Source organism: Chelon labrosus (assembly GCF_963514085.1).
Source record: "Chelon labrosus genome assembly, chromosome: 11".
Classification (NCBI taxonomy): domain Eukaryota; kingdom Metazoa; phylum Chordata; class Actinopteri; order Mugiliformes; family Mugilidae; genus Chelon; species Chelon labrosus.
Window position 1 is genome coordinate 27,258,934 of NC_140344.1, and position 18,522 is coordinate 27,277,455.

The 18,522-nt window shown below is 40.3% G+C and overlaps 1 protein-coding gene across 1 annotated transcript in view; it reads left to right on the forward strand.

Annotated features, from left to right (window-relative positions):
- The window catches only part of LOC311495432 (uncharacterized protein), a gene marked incomplete at its 5' end in the record, with an annotated part of 57,711 nt that overhangs the window by 10,663 nt on the left and 28,526 nt on the right, over positions 1–18,522 (forward strand). The window contains one exon of the mRNA XM_084554866.1: positions 2,332–2,444. Within this exon, the coding sequence (XP_084410992.1) occupies positions 2,332–2,444 (113 nt within the window). The remainder of the gene's footprint in view (positions 1–2,331; positions 2,445–18,522) is intronic.

Genomic DNA, 18,522 nt, shown 5'->3' on the forward strand with positions numbered 1-18,522 from the left:
AACATCTTGTAATGGGAACCTACCTCTAAGCTGTACAAAGCACATATCAAAGCCTTGACAGATCCAGTCTGTCAGAAATACCTTATGGAAACTGGCAGGGGGATTTATCTGAAAGATTCTTAAACATACACAATATGCTGATTCTCGTCTGAATTGCGTAAATTACCTTTTGCTCTTGTCGTACTCCAAGGACTTAAAATGTCTTAGAAAGGATTATCTTTGTACTGCTTATGTGCTAAACACCTGTTGCACAATCAAGTGCAGAATCCAGGCATAGCATGGCAATGGTTACAGACGGCTCCATGCTAAAGGAAAGCTATACTGTGATCATTTCTACGGCAGCTGTACTTAACTGAACCGAAATACATCAGGAATGAGACGTGGATTTACAGAATTAAAAATAAAACTACATTTTGAGAACCAAAAAAAACATTTTAACACTTTAACAGACTCGACTGTTTTTATATTGTTGAACAAGTAGTATTATTACAAGTAGTAGTATTTTGCTTTCTTGAAAGTGGAATATTTTTATACTGTTTGCTCAACATTGGCTCAGTTTGATTTCCTGACACGTTTAAGTGTCCACGGGCTACTGAGTTATTGCTATGTAATAAAATCATTTTGCATGTGTTACTATATTCGTTATTTTCCAGTTTCATTCTTAACCCAGAAGCTTGACTTTAAAGTCCGACCAACAGTCTGAATCGTAAAATGATTATTGATGTAAAACAGACAGCAGCAATAAATCCTCACATTTTAGGAAATACAGAAAATGACCAATCAATTTTGATCAGTTAAGACTTGATCTGTTATCGAAATGTGTCATTATTAATACAATTTCCATCAACCAATAAATTATATTAATAATAATATATTTGTGTCATTGCTCAGCATCATTTAATTCTAAGTTTAAGATGCTGTGTATATCACACAACTAGGTTATCCAATTAATGAACACATAAAGTCACATCAACCACATAGTTAATACTAGACTGATTGACTAGTTTCTATTAGTCTTTAAACTTAACGAGGACTAAAGGTAAAACTATGTTCTTTCTTGTCACACTTCACATCCAGGTCATTGTTAATACTTTACTTAGCCCAACTTTGGATGTTCTCCTGACATAAATTAAGTATAGTGAAAAGCTGTTGCCTGCATTTCAGACACCATGTATCATTATGACACTTATTTATTTTTTTATATACCAGCGCATGACATCATACATCAGTAACCCATCAGCTTCTGTGAAATGCTCCCTGGATCTTTTAATGGCCTGAAAAAAAAAAAACACCCGGACCCATCTACTCTTAGTACACGTCATTCATCCATCTTATTCACACATGTTCACTCAATTTTCATCTTCTCTCTGGCACTCTGTCTAGTGCTGTCTACAACCATTTTTCATTCTATCTTGGCTGGATAGGTCAGCCCTGTGATCTATCACAGGTTCAGTTGTGAAATTTACTTATTTACTTTCTTTCTTAGAGAATAAGATGGAGACTAATAGGTCTGTCAGGCCCTTGTTTTGATCACACTCTGGAGTCTAGAGTCTTTATCTCCTAAATGCACCTAAACGGCTTATACAAACAGTGGAATGCAAGTTCTTTAAAAGAAAGTGGTGCAGCCCTGTCATAGTGTTGACATTCATTTGACTCAAGCATCATAATTTCTCCTTCCAAATGCAGTTGAAGTACAGTTTATTACTAAATGCAGTATTATTGCTGAGTCTGGAAGCGTTCTTGTATTAGGTTCACTTTGGGCTCCACAGAGAAAGCATTAGGCTGTGAGCTCTTAAACCTGGATTGGCAAATAACAAAGATGTACTAACTGTGAGGTATCCTGTCATATTTTTTGTCCAAGCTTTTTCACTTTCTTCTGTCATAGAGCAGTTCAAAACATTCAGGTAACATATTCTAGTTGACTTTTACTGGTTAAAATGACAAATGCCCCTGGAGTCACCTGCTGATAAATACACATAACACATCAGCTTGGGCTAATTAACATTAATTCTGAGGGAGTAACTTGCCAAAGTAAAACTTCGATAAAGGGTTTGCGCAGTGCTCTGCATGTATCGGCTGCCACAGATCACATGTGAGGGACGAAGCTGCACTCTGTAAGACAGCCGTACAAACGCAAAGAAAAGAAGACAACAGAATAAAATGTATAGAAAAACAAGCTAGAACACTCCGTCATCAATAATTTAATGTTCTAGACTCCAGACTAAAACCTGAACCCACCAGAAGTCAGCGCATACTTAAAGCCTTGCCTCTATAGTTTGTATTACTCTATGTGACCTTTTTTCTGTTTTCCCACCACATTTACATCTGCAGGGCCCAGTACACTGTGTTGCTTCCTGCCCTGTGGAGTACCGAGGTCCAAGACTGGGAGCTTAAATGTATGAACAGTCTGGTGCTGGACGAGAGCCACCATGGACCCCAAGCAGGTACCATACAACACACTGGGCATTTACTCTTAAGCAGAGGCTAATAATGCCGAGGGACGCTGGGGACCGCTCGGCAAACAGTTGCTCAAACTCCTGTAGCTCATTCAGCCTAAATCGCTTAACCTTCAGGGGCCCACATGCTGATCCTGTTACACACATTTACACTCACATTGTTGCACTCCAGTCTTGTCAGTATAGTGATTGAGCCTTGGGGAAGACATCTCCAACTTGTTCCTGAAAACAGCGTTACGAAAGGGAGAAACAGACGCCCACTGTTCACGTTCGCCCCATTTATCTTCTCTTATTTTCAGTTTAATCATTTTTATCGAGCCTGCTAGGACGTTTTTATTTTTGCACTACTCCAATGTATTCTTTTCAGGTTACTTTTACTCCTTTGCTGTGAAACACAAAGTGAGTAAAGGTTCAAATTGAAGGAACTTGGTCTTCTACCTCACAGATATACCACAATCTAATTCTGGGGTGTTAAACATACGGCCCACAGACCAAAACTGACCCGCCAGAGTGTCCATCCTGGCTGGCGGGATGAATTTGCAGACATTAACTGCGTTTTTTCAATAAACTTGGCACCAATTCCACATTCCGAATTTGTCTACTCAGGGTCTTGCTGTTTTAGTAAGAGTTGTGGACATAACACAACACTGAGACCCAGAACTAAACAGCAGATAGCAGTAATGAGCTGAAATTGCACTTATTTTTTTGTTGATGAGTTCAAAAACTGAACGGTTAATTGGATATAACTGCTGCTGATCATGAAAAAAACTGCAAGTATGCGCGGATACCTTTACCTGGAGTCGAGAACATCTGCAGTGCAATAGAGGTTTTATTTTCCCCTGTGTCACTGAAGCTGCAGTTAAGGTTGCATTCATTGTTTTGACGCCATGGTCCCCGTCTGTTTTTTTTAGTTTGAAGTCTCTGAGGCACGGTCGCAGCAGAAATCACATCTGATGTCAAAGCATCAGAGAAGCTCACCTTTCTGGTTTCTACTCAAACGGACCCAGAACTGTGTAGTTTCCAAAAACGTGAAAGACGAGATAGTCGAGAGCTCGTGTTTAGACCCAGATATTACCTTCTAGTAGCATGCTGCTAACGTATAGTAAATGCTGACGTAACATGTCGGCACATACTTTTAGTTGTTGCTCAGCCAGTCTTTTTATAGACGGGTTGAGCTGTACATGATGTACTAGATGTCTTCTAGGTGGTAAGAGGCCATGGCAGGGTTTAAAGCATCCATTTATCTTATGTCGACTTCCACCCCATCTTCAGCACTTCTCTGAACCAAAGACCCTTGTTAACAGCTAGCTAACCTTCACCTACTGCCGTCCTACCTGCACAGCTAATGCTGGTTATGTACTGTAACCTGAGATTCTATGAGTGGAGGCACACTAAGTTGCTGTAAACATGTCACAATGGACATAGTGTATATTAAGGGACAGTGCAGCATTACTTTCTGTCAATCACTAGAACACTAGAACTTTGGTTTAAGTTTCCAATGTCGGCCCATGATGCACCCAAACTATGCAGTGAATGATTTACAACTGAGTCAATATGAATTATTTTTTGTGATATGTTTGTGTGTACCAAAATGAACTTGAACAAATACAACAATAAATCTTTTTTTTTTTTTCCCTTGGATCAAACCAAATGAACTGAACTACAGATGTGAAACGGATCTAAAAACAAACTCTGAAAAGCAAGAACCAAAGTAGGTTTTTAAGAAATCCTTTGATTCTGCATTCAACGGTGTGGTTGAGTGAATTTTAGTTTATTTTTACTCACTAGCAATAAATAGTCCTGCTTTTACTGTGGTTGTGGCGTCTCTAAAAAACTGAAGTGTGTGTTACAAGCCGTGTGTGCATGCGTGCGTCACTTCTCGTGTGTCTCGTATAACTGAGCAGATCAAAGGGAGCTTACAGCTTTTGAAGGTTGTTCAGATATCACCTCCACGAGATCTGGAAACCCCTCACCACCGTAGCCTAAGCTTCACAAAAGGCAGACTCATTGGAATGCAAGTCTCTTGTGTATGCGAGTGTGTGTTATGGCTGTGTGTGCACGTATGCTCATGTCTGCGGGTTCATCCTGACAGACTCAGAAAAGGCTAAGAGATGAGTCACATGTTGGTGGCTGCAGGGCTGTGTTTGTCAAAGCAGCTGGAAAGGCAGAAAGTAGAGTGTGGGTGTGTTTATGTGATAGAGAGAGAGAGAGAGAGAGAGAGAGAGAGAGAGAGAGAAAAAGAGGTCAAGAGAGAGCAAAAAAAAATTGTTGTGTAAATGTATGAGTATCTGTAAAGGGAGGGATCTAAGCGAGCATGAGAAGTTTCCTTTCAGGGCAATTGGGAGCCACAAAGCATGTTTTATGTTAGAGATAATCCATCACCCAGCGTTTGTGTGTGAGCCCACCTGGGTGTGTGTGTGTGTGTGTGTGTGTGTGTGTGTGTGAGAGTGTGTGAGTCAGGATGAGTCATCCTTATTTGCTGGCCTGTCAGACTGTCTGGCCCTCAAGACGGCAGGGAAAAAACGAGCTGATTCATTCACTCACTTTCTGACAGAATCCAACATTTGTTGTGTCTCTTGCTCACTTTCACTCACTCTCTTCTGCTGACAGCAGTCATCATCAAAACATCATTACAAATTTGTTAATGTGGTTCAAACAAGTCTGGATATCCATCTATCTTGTTAGTGTTCGCAGTTTATTTCTATTTATGCTACACTAACAACATGAAACTGAAGATTCATTGGTAGAGGTGATTATTTTCAGCACCGTGCGAAACCTTTCAGGCACTTCAGATTTTTCGTCCTTTTTCCACCATGAAATGTCTGACTAGGTCCAAATTCATGTTGCGGTCTGAACAATCCCAAAAATACTGCGAGAGTCGTGAAGGAGGAGTCTTGGAACAGATGGTGTGGCCCCCACACAGCTCTGATCTCAATATCGGTCTGGGATTAAATCAAGACAAAGAAGACACAGATAGTTTTAATCCACACAAGAACAGTGGCAAGCTCTCTGAGATTTTTCAAGAACCTTGAAAAATGTGCAAAAGTATACCAAGGAGAATTGTTGCAAAGCGTGGCCGCTGCAAATATACAGTAATCTTGCATAGTCAGAACGTTCTCCACAGCACTGTGTAAGTAGAGGAGTCTGGTTACTCACGTCATCATTCTGCTAATAGGGGAAAATGCTCTGCCTTGTTAGTCTTCCTTTAAACTCAACACAATTATCTTGGACAGCAACAGCTCCCTGCAGAATAAGGGATACTGTTATTATAATTGCTTTCAAACACTTTTCATGGCGTCCTGTTAGTGAAGCTTGTACTGGACTGGACTCATCAAAACCACACATGAATTCCTAGCTGTACGTCATTCTTCCAGAAATGTATTAAACCAAAATCATAAACACTTTAGTGAAGTAGACGGGGTCACTGCTTTGTCAATATCACTGGCCAAAACTTAGCTTGTAGGTTTCAGTCTCCGAGGGTTTGTTGGCTTCCGCTTATAAGCAGAAAGAGTAAAGAGTGTCACAGCCAGTGGCACAAATTATACCAGCAGTCTGCATCTGTGACTGTAGATATGAATTCTGTTTTTCTCTTAACTGAATTGGGTAGGAAAATAACTAATAACTGACTTAAAACTAAAGTGACAGTAGTAATATTTGCAAACCCTTGCAAAAAACAGTACTTGCAACCTTATCTTTCTTAAAACATATTTGACTATATTATAATAATCAACTAAATCAGATGATAAATCTTGCATTTGTTTTGGCTGCAGATAAAGGATGAAATGTCTGGTGAGTAAATGGATCAGATTATGCATTTGGGCTATGAGATTAAAATTGCTGTCAGTTCGTATGTGTTCATTATTTAATTGTGGTAAGAAGGACAAATAGGAAAGATAAAATCCTCTATTGCTCCAAGGCAAAGATTTTTTTGGAATGTCGATTCATATTTTGCATGAAATGTGACAGTATGGAGCCATGCTAAATTAGGAAAAACATGAGTCTAAATAATGAAGGTGGATGTGGCTGAATTCCATTTAGCTGCTTCCGATTCAGCGTGCTGGTATACGACTAATGAAGTTATTAAATCCAGCAGCACAGAGCAGTTTCTGTCGGGCTTTGTCTGACACATAATGTTCTCACATAATCAAACATGTCATCAGGGCAAATTCCTTTGTGACAATAACATCACTCTGGCTAACAGGGAGCACTCCACCTCCTCTGGGTTTCAGACTTGTCTCCATAATGTTCTAGCTTCTTGTCTAAGGATGCCAGCTGTCGTCAGTTTCGATTCACAGCAGTTACCGTGTAATGGATTCTTCTGTCACTGATCCATATGTTCTGTATAAAGAGAAAAGCCCACGTAGAATACTTTTCCATTTCATTGCCATTTGATTTTTAAGATATCTGATATAGGAAAAAAATATTTTTTTAGTGAGCTTTTTGTGTGTTTAATTTTTAAAATGCTGCAATGATATGGTGCAATGAATGACTATAAAGTTCTAATTTGGTGCGTTATTGACCTAGTACGACTACTTGTTGAATGACACAGTTGTAAAGTGTTTCAGATGTGACAGTATGGTCTCTGGGGCCTGTCCAACTGCAGGCTGAGTCAGCATTTAAGGACAGAGTTGAAGTGATTTCACATTATGCTGAGTCAGGCCGAGAGGCACTGAGAACACATAGATGTGTCCTTCTGCCCTTGTCCAGGCTCCTTACCTATTGTTCTGTTCTTGTTTACTGTACCCTCCCTCTCCCTTTCACACCTCTCTCTCTCTCTCTCTCTCTCCCTCCCCTCCATGCCCTTCCACACGTCTACATTATTGTCCTTTTTATGCAGCACTCTTTTCACCCTTCCTTTCCTCCCCACACTATTCTTCCATGTCCTCTCCTTACGTCTCATTTTTTCCTTGGCTCCCCTGGTCTAGTAGCAGATGCCAGAGTCCTGTTCTCCTCAGCGGGCTCCCATGATACCTACACTGTTTCCTTCCTGTCCGCCTGCTGCTCCAGCCTCAGTGCAGTGACTCAGCATACATTTTATCCAGTGCCCCTAAACAACCTCTACAGCCTGTGCCGCATAACTTGCATGTATTTTACGATGCTGTATATCACGTATAGGCTTCCTATGAGTGCTGTAGGATTTATGCATTGCAATTTTTTGATATATGGCCTGAGAGAGTTAGGTATGTCCGAGTTATAAAGGAAGCATAAGGAAGAGTTAAGCTAACTGTACAAAAGAAGAGAAGAGCTCCGTCCTATCAGTCATTGCTTCTCTCCTGCAACACGAGTACTCAGAAAAAAGCGTTGTTATCCAACACTTTGTGGGTAGAAGGCATTTGTCTTGCAGGCCTAATTATTAAATCACAACTTTTCTTTTTTTTTTATTACATTTCAATTTTAGAAAATAAGAATTGCAATTTTCACTTGAATTTATGTTCGTAAACCCTAAAAGAAATAAATGGAGCACACAGGAAATTCGTCTTAATATTATAATATACCATAAGTATATTCAAATTTCACAGATGCAGCAAAGATAGGCTCTAATTATTCTGCTCCTTTGGTTTTTCTTTCATAACTGGACTGCATGAAAGGCAGGGTAGACTGAACAAAGATGAATATGCACACTGTTTAATCAACCGTGAAGCCTTAAAGCCTCGCAGCCAGAGATTAAGCTCTGTTACCAAACACAAACCAAGACGACTAGAGTCACTACAAGAAAGCCAGAGACGGCTAAGCAACTGTGGTCGGGAGACATGTGGGTTCATGCCAGTCCACATAAACTGCACATATAGTGTAACAATGAAGAACTAGAAGCACTGAATACCACGCTAAAATGTTGATCAAAAATCCACAATATGAGGTTTCTTAGCGTTCACGCTTATTATGATAAATCTAAATCTTTTACGAATCCTTAATATAAATAGGTACTAACTCATTGCAACATTTTGCACATCATTGAAGAATGCTCAAACTCATCAGATTCCTTGTACAGCCCTACAATGGATCTATAAGTAACCATATTTGAACCAGACTGTGCGGATGTGTCTCCTAAATCCCTGTCTATACATAATGCTGCGTTCACACTTCAAGCGCCAGAAGTTGCCAAATGGCCAGCTACACTGTCTGCGAGTTGCTGTTGGAAATGTTGCTCAACCACTCATTGATCGTTGGTGACATCATCCATTTAAAAGTTAGCTGATGAAACGTAGACATTTGATTGGTGTACGAGTCACTGTGTCATTGGACTGTATTAAAAGGTTGGAGACTGCTTGACCTTGATAAGTGCATCACACCCATACAGTCAATGACCACACCCATAGACTGTAGAAAAACGGATGCCAAGACAGCGCCTCAGAAGTGAAGCCAAAGCATGTGGAGCTCCCCCTGGTGGCTGGCCAGTGTAGGCCATATGCGCCATATAAGTGGGTGGGACCGGGGCCAAACAAATACAATAAAGTACATGTCAACTACATTTTTTTAAGGATTATTTCTATCAGTTTAGGTAGTTAATATGATGCTGATGTTTGCTCAAGTGTTCATTTTTCTGAGAAGGTTAATCTTAGTTATTAGACACTACAGGTTGTGACATCATGATGATTGACGGTTGCCATTGACAGCCTCTAGGAGGGAAAAAATATAAAAATCATTAGGGTTCTCCCGATGGTATGAGCCCATTCTCAGCATGATGACTTTGGTGGTAGGACCCAAAGTCTCCTTGTGGTAAACTTTTGGGAAACTCTGTGTTTGTGTGATACATTAATAGACTGTATCACTTGCCAGGAACTTAGTACCTGCCTACTTTTTTCCCCTCCTATTATCACTAAAACTCACCAGTTTGATTAAGATTTCATGGTCTCTTGTCGCCACATTGCTCCTTTTCTCTTCCTGTGTTTTTTACTCATTGTTTTATCCCATTGTTTGCACCATTTGTTTTTTAACAGCTATTTCCAGTAGTATTTGGCTCCTGCAGACTTACTGCAGTAGTTTATGTATATTAATGTGTGTATGTGTGGCAGGACTGCATCAGAATCCATCGAGAATCACTTAGTGAGAATGGAGACGGCATCGTTTCCTCTCTCTCCGTCCCTAGTTTATGTTAAATGATTCAGACAGAATGCTAACATACATGCTTTTCCTTTCATTTCTATTTCAGACAAGCATTGCCATGAAGGTAGATAAAATCAAAGTACGTGCTTCTTTCACAACACTGAAATGGATGGGGGAGCATGCTCTGAGGGTAGAGGTGCTTTAAGATTGATTGGATAGTCTGTGTTGAAACATGCAAGGTCAGGTTAAAATCCAAAGGTTGAAATAAATGGCCTCAGGTTCAGGACTGGAGTGACCTCAGACACAAACCAACAGATTACAAGAGAGGTGATGAAGGGTGTTTCCACAGTCAGAATGTGTTTATGACCTACAGTAGCCAGGGGGTTCTCCCTACCTCACTGCTGTTGGCAGCCCAAGGGTTGGTCTTGCAGGGGTTACAAACACAGGTCAGAGTTGACTGACACAAAAACATCCAAAATGAGAAGCTTTTTTTAGGTTCAGCTTCTGGTCATTACCAGACTTGTCAGAGTTTTCTTAGAGACTCCTAAAAGAAACCCAGTAAAGAATATATTGGTAAACGGAGCGTAATAGTCAGTGAAGTGAAATAAACTTTGTCTACAAGTGTTTTTCAGTTATGAACAGAACTCAACTATACTGTTGATATAACTGCTGATAGTAGAAATCGTGTGTATTGTTAGTGTGTCCTGACTGAAATTAGAGGTCAAATGGAAGTGGTAGAAAAATATCTGGGTCATCTTTATTGGTCTTGTAGTCTTTGGCCACTATTGGGGCTAGAGTGCATCTTTTAGTCCCACAAGAATGTCACCTTTCTAACCTCTATGAGCACTTAGCCTACCTATGACCCCTTACGTTGGGCCTGCTTTCTAGTAAGCTTTGCTCTTTGTAAGGGTTTGTTATAATCCCCCCCTCTGTTTGTTTCTGCTAGTTGAAGTGGAATGCCACCTGCTCAATCTGCCCTGGGCAGACTTGCTTCCATCATAAGACACCTATCCTGAGTAGGACCTTTGCCATGTAATTAGGTTACATACTGAAGCACTGGCATAAGATGGCCTTTAACCCATTCAGTTTTCATTTTAACCACTTCTATAATGCAACTAAAAGGGCTTCTTTTCACCCCAAGCTGGATTGGCGAGCAGTAAGAAAGGATCATGATGCTTATTTGAGCACCTTCACCCCGGAAAGCTGATTGGATTTAAGAAATATGTTGACAGAATAAATGTGCCAGATAGAGGTGAACTATTCTGGAAATACCACAATTCTCTGGAACCATGGACAATATTATTTTTGTGAAAATTGCTTTCATAACTAAGTAAAAACGTCTCTAAATTAACTGATATTGAATCGGGACCGTGTGAATCAGAATTGAATGGATTCAGGAAATTAGTAGTGATACCCAGCCCTACTTTTAATCCAATGTTTGTAAAGACATCAAAGAGAAAAGTGAAATAGTTCCTCAATTAGTCTCTGCTTTTTATCTGGCAGTTTCATTGTTCTTTGGTATATGATTCCTCGTATTTGATGATTGACTCTTTTGTGTTTTGTAAATGAATGGACATCAATTCAAAGCTAGAAGTGAATTAACTTTAATCAAACTTTTTTGCCTGGAAACTTCAGTAATAAGCATTTGTTCTGGGGCTGCAGCTCCCAGCTTTGGTCAATACATATTGATCATCCATGCTTTTTCTTCTTTTAAGATCAGTCATTTATTCCTTAAAATGAATGTCAACTGCTAGGGTCTTGTTGCAACACCTTGAAATTGCCCACACATCCTTTACAACCACATACAGCCTTATCTATAACTGAATTTCTCTTATGTTAAATCAGGGTTGTGTTGTATCTATAAATGTTTGGTAAATTTTTGACATTCTGTTTCATAATGTACCTTCCTTTTGGAAATATTATTAACAGGCACTTTTCAAAAAGTAAAAGACAAAAGAAACGGCTTCCACATCCTCATCTCCCCTCGTTAAATTGGAACCAGGCAGCTAGTTATGAATTCTGTCCTTGTTTGCACATGGTCCCTAATTAGATAAAATAATGAGCGGTATTAATTATTTGTGATTTGAGTATAAATGTGTTACATAATGGGATTAGAAGCCGCAGGTGGGAGAGGAGATAAGAGTGTAAGAATACAAAAGCTAATCTTTTTTTTAAAGGAGAACAAGGAAAAGAAGTCTGGCTCAGATCATTCCAAGCGCCTGAATACTTTCCTCCAGTGTTAGACCCTGAAGGCTTTCCTGTCTGTCCACTTTTCAGTATGTGTGTGATCATCTATTCCAATTCTTGCCTTGGGATCACCAACACAACTTTCTCCTCCTTTTGCAATATTCTGCTTGGGAACCCTGTGGAGCCCCTGTGGCTGTCTCGGAGTGTGTGTGCATTGCTGCGTAATTGAGGTTGAAGTAGAAGGTGTGTGCGCTCGGAGCATGTTTGTTTCTGTTATGCCTTCATGGATGTGAATAAAACATCTTTGTTGATATTCTCAACTGGAGCTCAGCTCTCATGCTCAAGCAGAGGATGTTTCAATAATTAATGGATTATCTTAATTATGTTTACTTCCCGTTAAAATCTGGGCCATAATTTGTTAAAGAGGTTATGAAGATTTGCATACACTTACATTTGGGTCGTCTTAGACGTGCCAAAAGTGAAAAAAGGCTTTCTTTGCTGTAGTTTTGATAAAAAAAAATATTGGGGAAAAGAAAGTGAGGCTAGCATAGGAGAAAACACACTCATGGAATGACAACAACAACGTGAGCAGTAGTAGAAAACATAAAAGAAGAAAAAGACGAGATAGTGGTAGATATTTTACTTAGTTATAGAAATATCTAGGAGATTGCAATTAGATCATATTCTTTACTCAAGTCTAAAAGTGCATACGGTCGTAAGTCCTCAAGGAGGAAGAGAACAGGAAGAGAAATCTTTCAGTGTTAATGAAGTGGCCATGCGAAGTGATTGAACTAATCACAGCACTGAGGCGACCACCACTGGGAGAGACACAGTGTTCCTTAAACCCTTCCTGTAAGGAAACCTTGTCCACAGCTTTAGTTCCTATCCCCAAATTCACCATGCTGATAGTGGGGTTGGAGCGTTGGCTCAACCAAGATGGAGCGGTGACGTTGCTGATAGTATTTTCTTATCAAATAGATTGCGGTCACGACAAAAGCCGCTAGTTCTTGGCGACACATTAGAAAACCATTAGAAGACATTTGGGGCGGGAAATCTACAAGAGGGTTACCTACCTACAACCGGAGCCTCGAGTGTCCATTAGCAACCAACTGCTACAATACAATCGTCAACTACTGAATTGCTTTAAATGTGGACGAGACTTTAGAAAAGGACACATTCACACTGACCCACAAAGAAATTGCAGGGTAGACTGGGGTTATCACAGATGCAAAGAACTTAACTTCATTCAGCCCTGTTTATCCATCATCAGAAAATTCAAAAAGGTTTAAATTAGAGGCAGCTGACTCTGTTTAGTTTACTTATCATTATAGGGTTAGGAGGTTTAATTACAGGTCAGAAAGTAGAGGACTCACCCACCGTCCACATCTCTTCATGAATCCATCCCTCATCCTTCTCTACCTCCTCCTTTCCTCTTCTTTTTGTTTGTCGTTTTTTACAATAAAACTGTCAAAATTTACTCTACCCTGCCTTTTATTATGTGTTACTTATTGCTCATGTATCTCACCCTCTGGAGTCCTTGTTGGACCTTTGGCCTCTTTGAATGAACTTTGACCTTGCAGTAGGCCCTAAGGCGCATTAAGAGACAGGCTTTGAATGACAGGGTGTGGTAGAGGTCAAAACCCACAGGTCAGTGGGGATCAGAGGCGAACAGGCCCACTCCCTTCCATTATATTCATCTCCTCATTTCCATTTCCATTTCGTTTCATTTTCCCCATACATCCCTCCTTCCATCTCCATCCCATATTCTGTTTCTTACTTTATTTCTTTTCTGTGTTGCTCCAGCTGGCTCTTTATTCTACATCTGTTCCATTTCATTGCTTCCATTCCTGTCTTGAATTTTCAGCAGTGGTTCATTTGGCGACCATGCCAATTGTTGGAACAGCAAGCGTAGTTAAAAATAAATACTCCTTAAACGACTAGTTTGTTGCACCAACACCAAACTCTAATAGCGTCCTAACAATGTAGTGAGCCCATATTTGGCCTTTCTCCATAATGCCACAAGCAGCCATGATCTGATTACAAACTGCACACGTTGCAAGTAGTGATGCACAGAGACAGCTGGTTATTCTTCAGAGGAGTTGAAGGTTTTCAGACTGTCGCCTGCAGCTCTTTATCTAAAGGATCACTGCAGCATCTCCTCCTTGTTCCACTGCTCCTTCAAAATTTTAAAACCTCAATATTATCTGATGAATTTTTGATGAATGTTGTCGTTGCTACCCTCGGCAGTTAGTAGTAAGTCTATTGAAAGTTTAGCTTCTGCAGAAAATGTTTGGTTTGCAACAGTAATCTGAGTTGATTAGAAGTAAAAAGTTGATTTCAGTGAGATAAAGTTACAATAAGGCTGGATTACATTCTGCATTATCTCCTGTGGATCCCTTACGTATCTGAAGTCGGTCTGAATCAAACACAGACACATGGAATGTAAATGTTAGACCGTCCATAAATATTTTAGAAATAGTGTTCAAAGTGAATGTTGTTTTGCGAACTAAAAATGCTTTCCTAACTCGTACCCACCTCTGAACCTCTGTCCTCCCCCATCCTTCCCTCCCCACTCCTCTCCTTGCTTTCATCCAGCCTTGGCTTCGTCTTGTTTTTTTTTTTCCTTTTTCTTCCCACACTCCCTCACTGCTCCTTGTGTTCCCCTGCCCATGCCCTATCGTGGCCTCCACACTCTTTAAGCCATTGATTTACCAACAAGCTAAAGGGACTTTTCATTTCTACGAGCTTTGTGCGCATTAACGACTAAATCTGTGCAGACCGCCTGTTTTTCTCCGCTTGTCATCTGACATATGTTGACTGCTGTGTTTATTCGCAACCACCAATTAATTAAGCCCACACTCCTCCGCGAGCTTTTCCCGTCTTTCAGCTTCACGCACGCATGCAAAGCAGAAAAACACACAGAAACACACAATGCTCTAGCTGCTGTCTGCTTTCTGATTAATGAGGACGTAACCGTCTGTGAGATGAGACGTTGATCCTGGCTTACTCAAAGTATTATTACAAACCCAGACTGTAGTTCAAATGAGAGTGTGGGTGTTGACCATAATGTTACTTACATGTGTATACCCCCTAGGACAGGCAGAGGCCATGGAAAAAAAATAGGTTTCTAGAGTAGTGAGTGATGGTTTGAGCGCTTTAGTTGTTTGATGCCCAAGAGTCTAGATTAGACCTAATGGTGGATGTGGATTTAAGGATAAGATGAGTAATACACCGTTTCTGCTGGCATGAATATTGAATTCTTACATTTAGAGTATCATCTTACAAACCTGAACACAGCCTAAGACCAAAAACTTGTACTAATCCACGGATTCCGCAACAAATACACGGTTAATTCCAGTATGACTAAAGTTTGCCAAATCTGCAGTGACCTAGTTTTCAAAGAAATGTCTTCAGGAGGAACCACTAGGCCTTGGACACCCATGTTAGGGAAGTCGGAAACTACTGGCACTGTGGCTGCAACTTTAACAAAAATTCACAAAGGATATCATATCTGATTGTGTAATTGAATTGATTGAATACCGATGATTGTTTGCTTTTTTTCTCTACAGCTGATGTCATTGTATCACTGTACTGAGTGTGTGTGTGTGCGTGTTTTCCTCACACATTTCTTGGCTCCCTCCCCGCTGCTGCATCGGCTGAATGTTGTGTTTCTCTAACCCCTTTATCTACTTTCCTCCATCTGTTGCCCTATTACCTTTCTCTGGCCTGATCATAATCCTTTCTACCGTTGACATCATTCACTATGCCAGTGAAAGTTAGTTGTAAGTGCTGCAGCTTCCTGAAAATTTGTATTCCTGAGAATAGAACGATCATGTACAGGGAGAGAGAGAGGAGTTCAGTAGAGTGAGGGCGGAGAGGTTTTCTTTTGTGTTTGGGGGCGTGTGTTTTTTCTCTTTAAGTGGACCATGGCCTCCCTGGAAATCCCCTTCCTCTCACTCATAAGCTCCTCCTTCATATTTTGTCTCTGTCCTCATTTGTCTTCCATCGTTTCACAGTTATTCTTCCCTAATGTTTACTTTTTGTCTGTCTTCCCTTCTTTTTAGCACAATCCAAATAAATAATAGTTAACTGATGCACTGTGGAGTCAAACACAGCCTAACACATTCCTGTGTGAACTGGAAGTAAAGCTCTGTACTACATGCTGGTTCTTTCTCCTTTGTAGTTCTTCATATTTAACTTGGTGGAGTTTGGGGGAATCCGAGTGAATCAGGGCTACTGAAGGCTTTAAACTATAAACATCTTCGAGAGATGAGCCACGTCCACACCTCCAGCCTCCATCTGTTAGTGTAGAAACAAACACCTTTTTTCAGTTCCACTTACCTACCCAGGTTTTCTAATACAAAACTTGTAGGAATAAGAGGACACATATATTGCTGTCTCTGAGTGTTTTCCATTGTTCTAGCTCCTCACTGGATTTCAAATTAAATTTTGACTTTGAATTTAAATTGCTCACCGATCTTAAAGTTGATATATTACATATGTCACAGAGAGCAGTCCACCTAATGTGTTTGTTTTGTCACGTTACCAGCTTAGATTCACAAGACATTTGGGAATTTCTTTGCTTTCCTCTTTTCTCACCATTTTCCTTTTCCTTCCTTCCTGCCCCTCTCACCTTTTCCTCCGCCACCTTTCACTTCTCTTGTCTTTTATTGTAATCCTTTCTTTTTTCTCCCTGCTTTTTTCCTGTAGGAAAAGGTTGAATGTGGCTTCTTGTTGTTGAGGAAGGGACCAGATAACTGGAGGCTGATCAGAGTCGTGTCTAGCAGGCTAAAATAACAAACACCTTTGTGAGGGCTTATTTTCCTCCATGACATGGGTCAGTCAAGAGAAGAATAGCTCTAGTTTATTGGTTGTGAACTGCTGCCAGTGGTTGAGACTCTGTAATCCTACATCATTGTGGTTATGGTTAAAATATACTCGGTGAACAACCATGCCAGCATTTGTGATCTTTGAAAAATATCAAACCTATTTCAGATATTTCTTTCTGGTCACTGGCTGGCTGGCCAACAATCTGAAAACACAGCTTTGATATTGCCAATGATTTCCAGAGTTGTAGCTTCTGTCATGTTTTTGTATCTCCCTCAGACACTGACCAATCTCTTTGTTTTAACCGCAACGAGAAGGATGCAGGAATTGGCACATATTCTAAAAATCGATCCAAGGGTTTTATTAATCGATGTCCAATCTTTCAAATGAAAATAGTTTTGAATCAGGAGCACAATGAGCCCTAGTGCTCTCTCAAATGGTCAGGGCTGGCTTCTCATTTAGCCTTTTTTGCCCTCCAGCAGTATTCTACTTTTTAAGGTCACCCTGAACACAAAACAAATTTGATTCCAGTCTGTGCAACCGAAGCTATGCAGGATGGACTTTCTGTGGGGTTTATTACACTGACAAAAACATTGCTTAGTAGACACTAGTCCTAACCGTCTCTTCCCCGTAGGTCATTATCTTACGTTTAGCTGCTGGCTAATTTTCTCCATGTAAAATCTATATTTTCGGGATTATCTCTTGCATTCCATTAAACCACCCAACTGTTGACATTGAGAGCCGATTGCATCTCATTTTCACGTATCACACTTGAGTTACAAACACATATCTATGGAATGCAACCCATGCCTCATTTTCTGTTTTACAGTTGAGTACGTGGTCAGATAAAGTCAGATCGGGGACTTTTTCAGTCTCTCTGCCCCTTCTGCATTTCTTCCCTCAAGGCATTTTCTGTGTCCGTTACTTTCCCCTCCCTCTGTAAATGATCAGCACTTCAAAGCTCCCATTGAGCAGTGTCAGTGAGAAGCCAGGCTACAGGATCTGCTGAGGCCAGGCTTACATCAGAGCTTATTCAGTCTCAGCTACAGGTGTGCTGCCTCGCCAACTCCCTGAGGACGGCAGACGCTTCAAACGCACCAAAACACAACCTTCAAAAGGCTGCGTGTCATCAGCATTAATTCCTGGACACTGAGGAATCAGCAGAGTGCTCTGTCATCTGAAACTGACTTTGAGAGAGAGACGGAGGGAGAGAGAGACTAGGAAGTAAAACACACACTGTCATTCATACCTTCTCATTATATCCCTGAGTCATAGAGAAAGCCCGGAGCTGAGCTCACCGACTCTGACAGCTCCAAATGTTTGTGTATGCGAGGCCGGGATGTTAACCGTGTGTTTTAATTTAATAGCACAACATTACCACACCACTCTGGGTTGCGTAATTTGTTTCTGTATATTTGTGTGTCTCTTTGTGTAGATACACGGATATGCATGTTTAAAACACAGGCTTTACCTGCAATCAAGTTGAATAAATAAAAGAAAATTAAGGTTTCATTGAATTGTAGCCAAGTTAAAATGGGGAGATCCATCAATCTTCAAGTTGCCATTTTACCCAAGTTGCATTGATTTAGTGTTCAAGTCTTTTTAAAAGCAAGAATGTATGTATTTATTGTTATAAAACTAAAAAACAAGCATGAAGTGCTTGAGGCTGGAGGCTTTCCTGATGTTCCTTGACCTGTAGATGTTCCATGATCATCTCTGCTGTGGTTCTCTGTGGTTGGATGCTCTTGTTGGTGGCTATGATGGATGGCTGATGATGCATGTGAGAATTTCCTGCCTTGCCTTATGAAATAGTAAATTGATTATCATTGTGTTTTGGGTTGTACTTCTATCGTGTCAAGTTTTATAGACCAAACTGTTAAAACATCAGCAGATGAATCAGTAATTACAATGATTATCTGATTGTCCTAGATCATAAAGTGTCTTATACATTAAAAAAAAATGAGGAGTCAATCAATGACCCACGTGGCTCTGTGAGGTTGTACTGTAC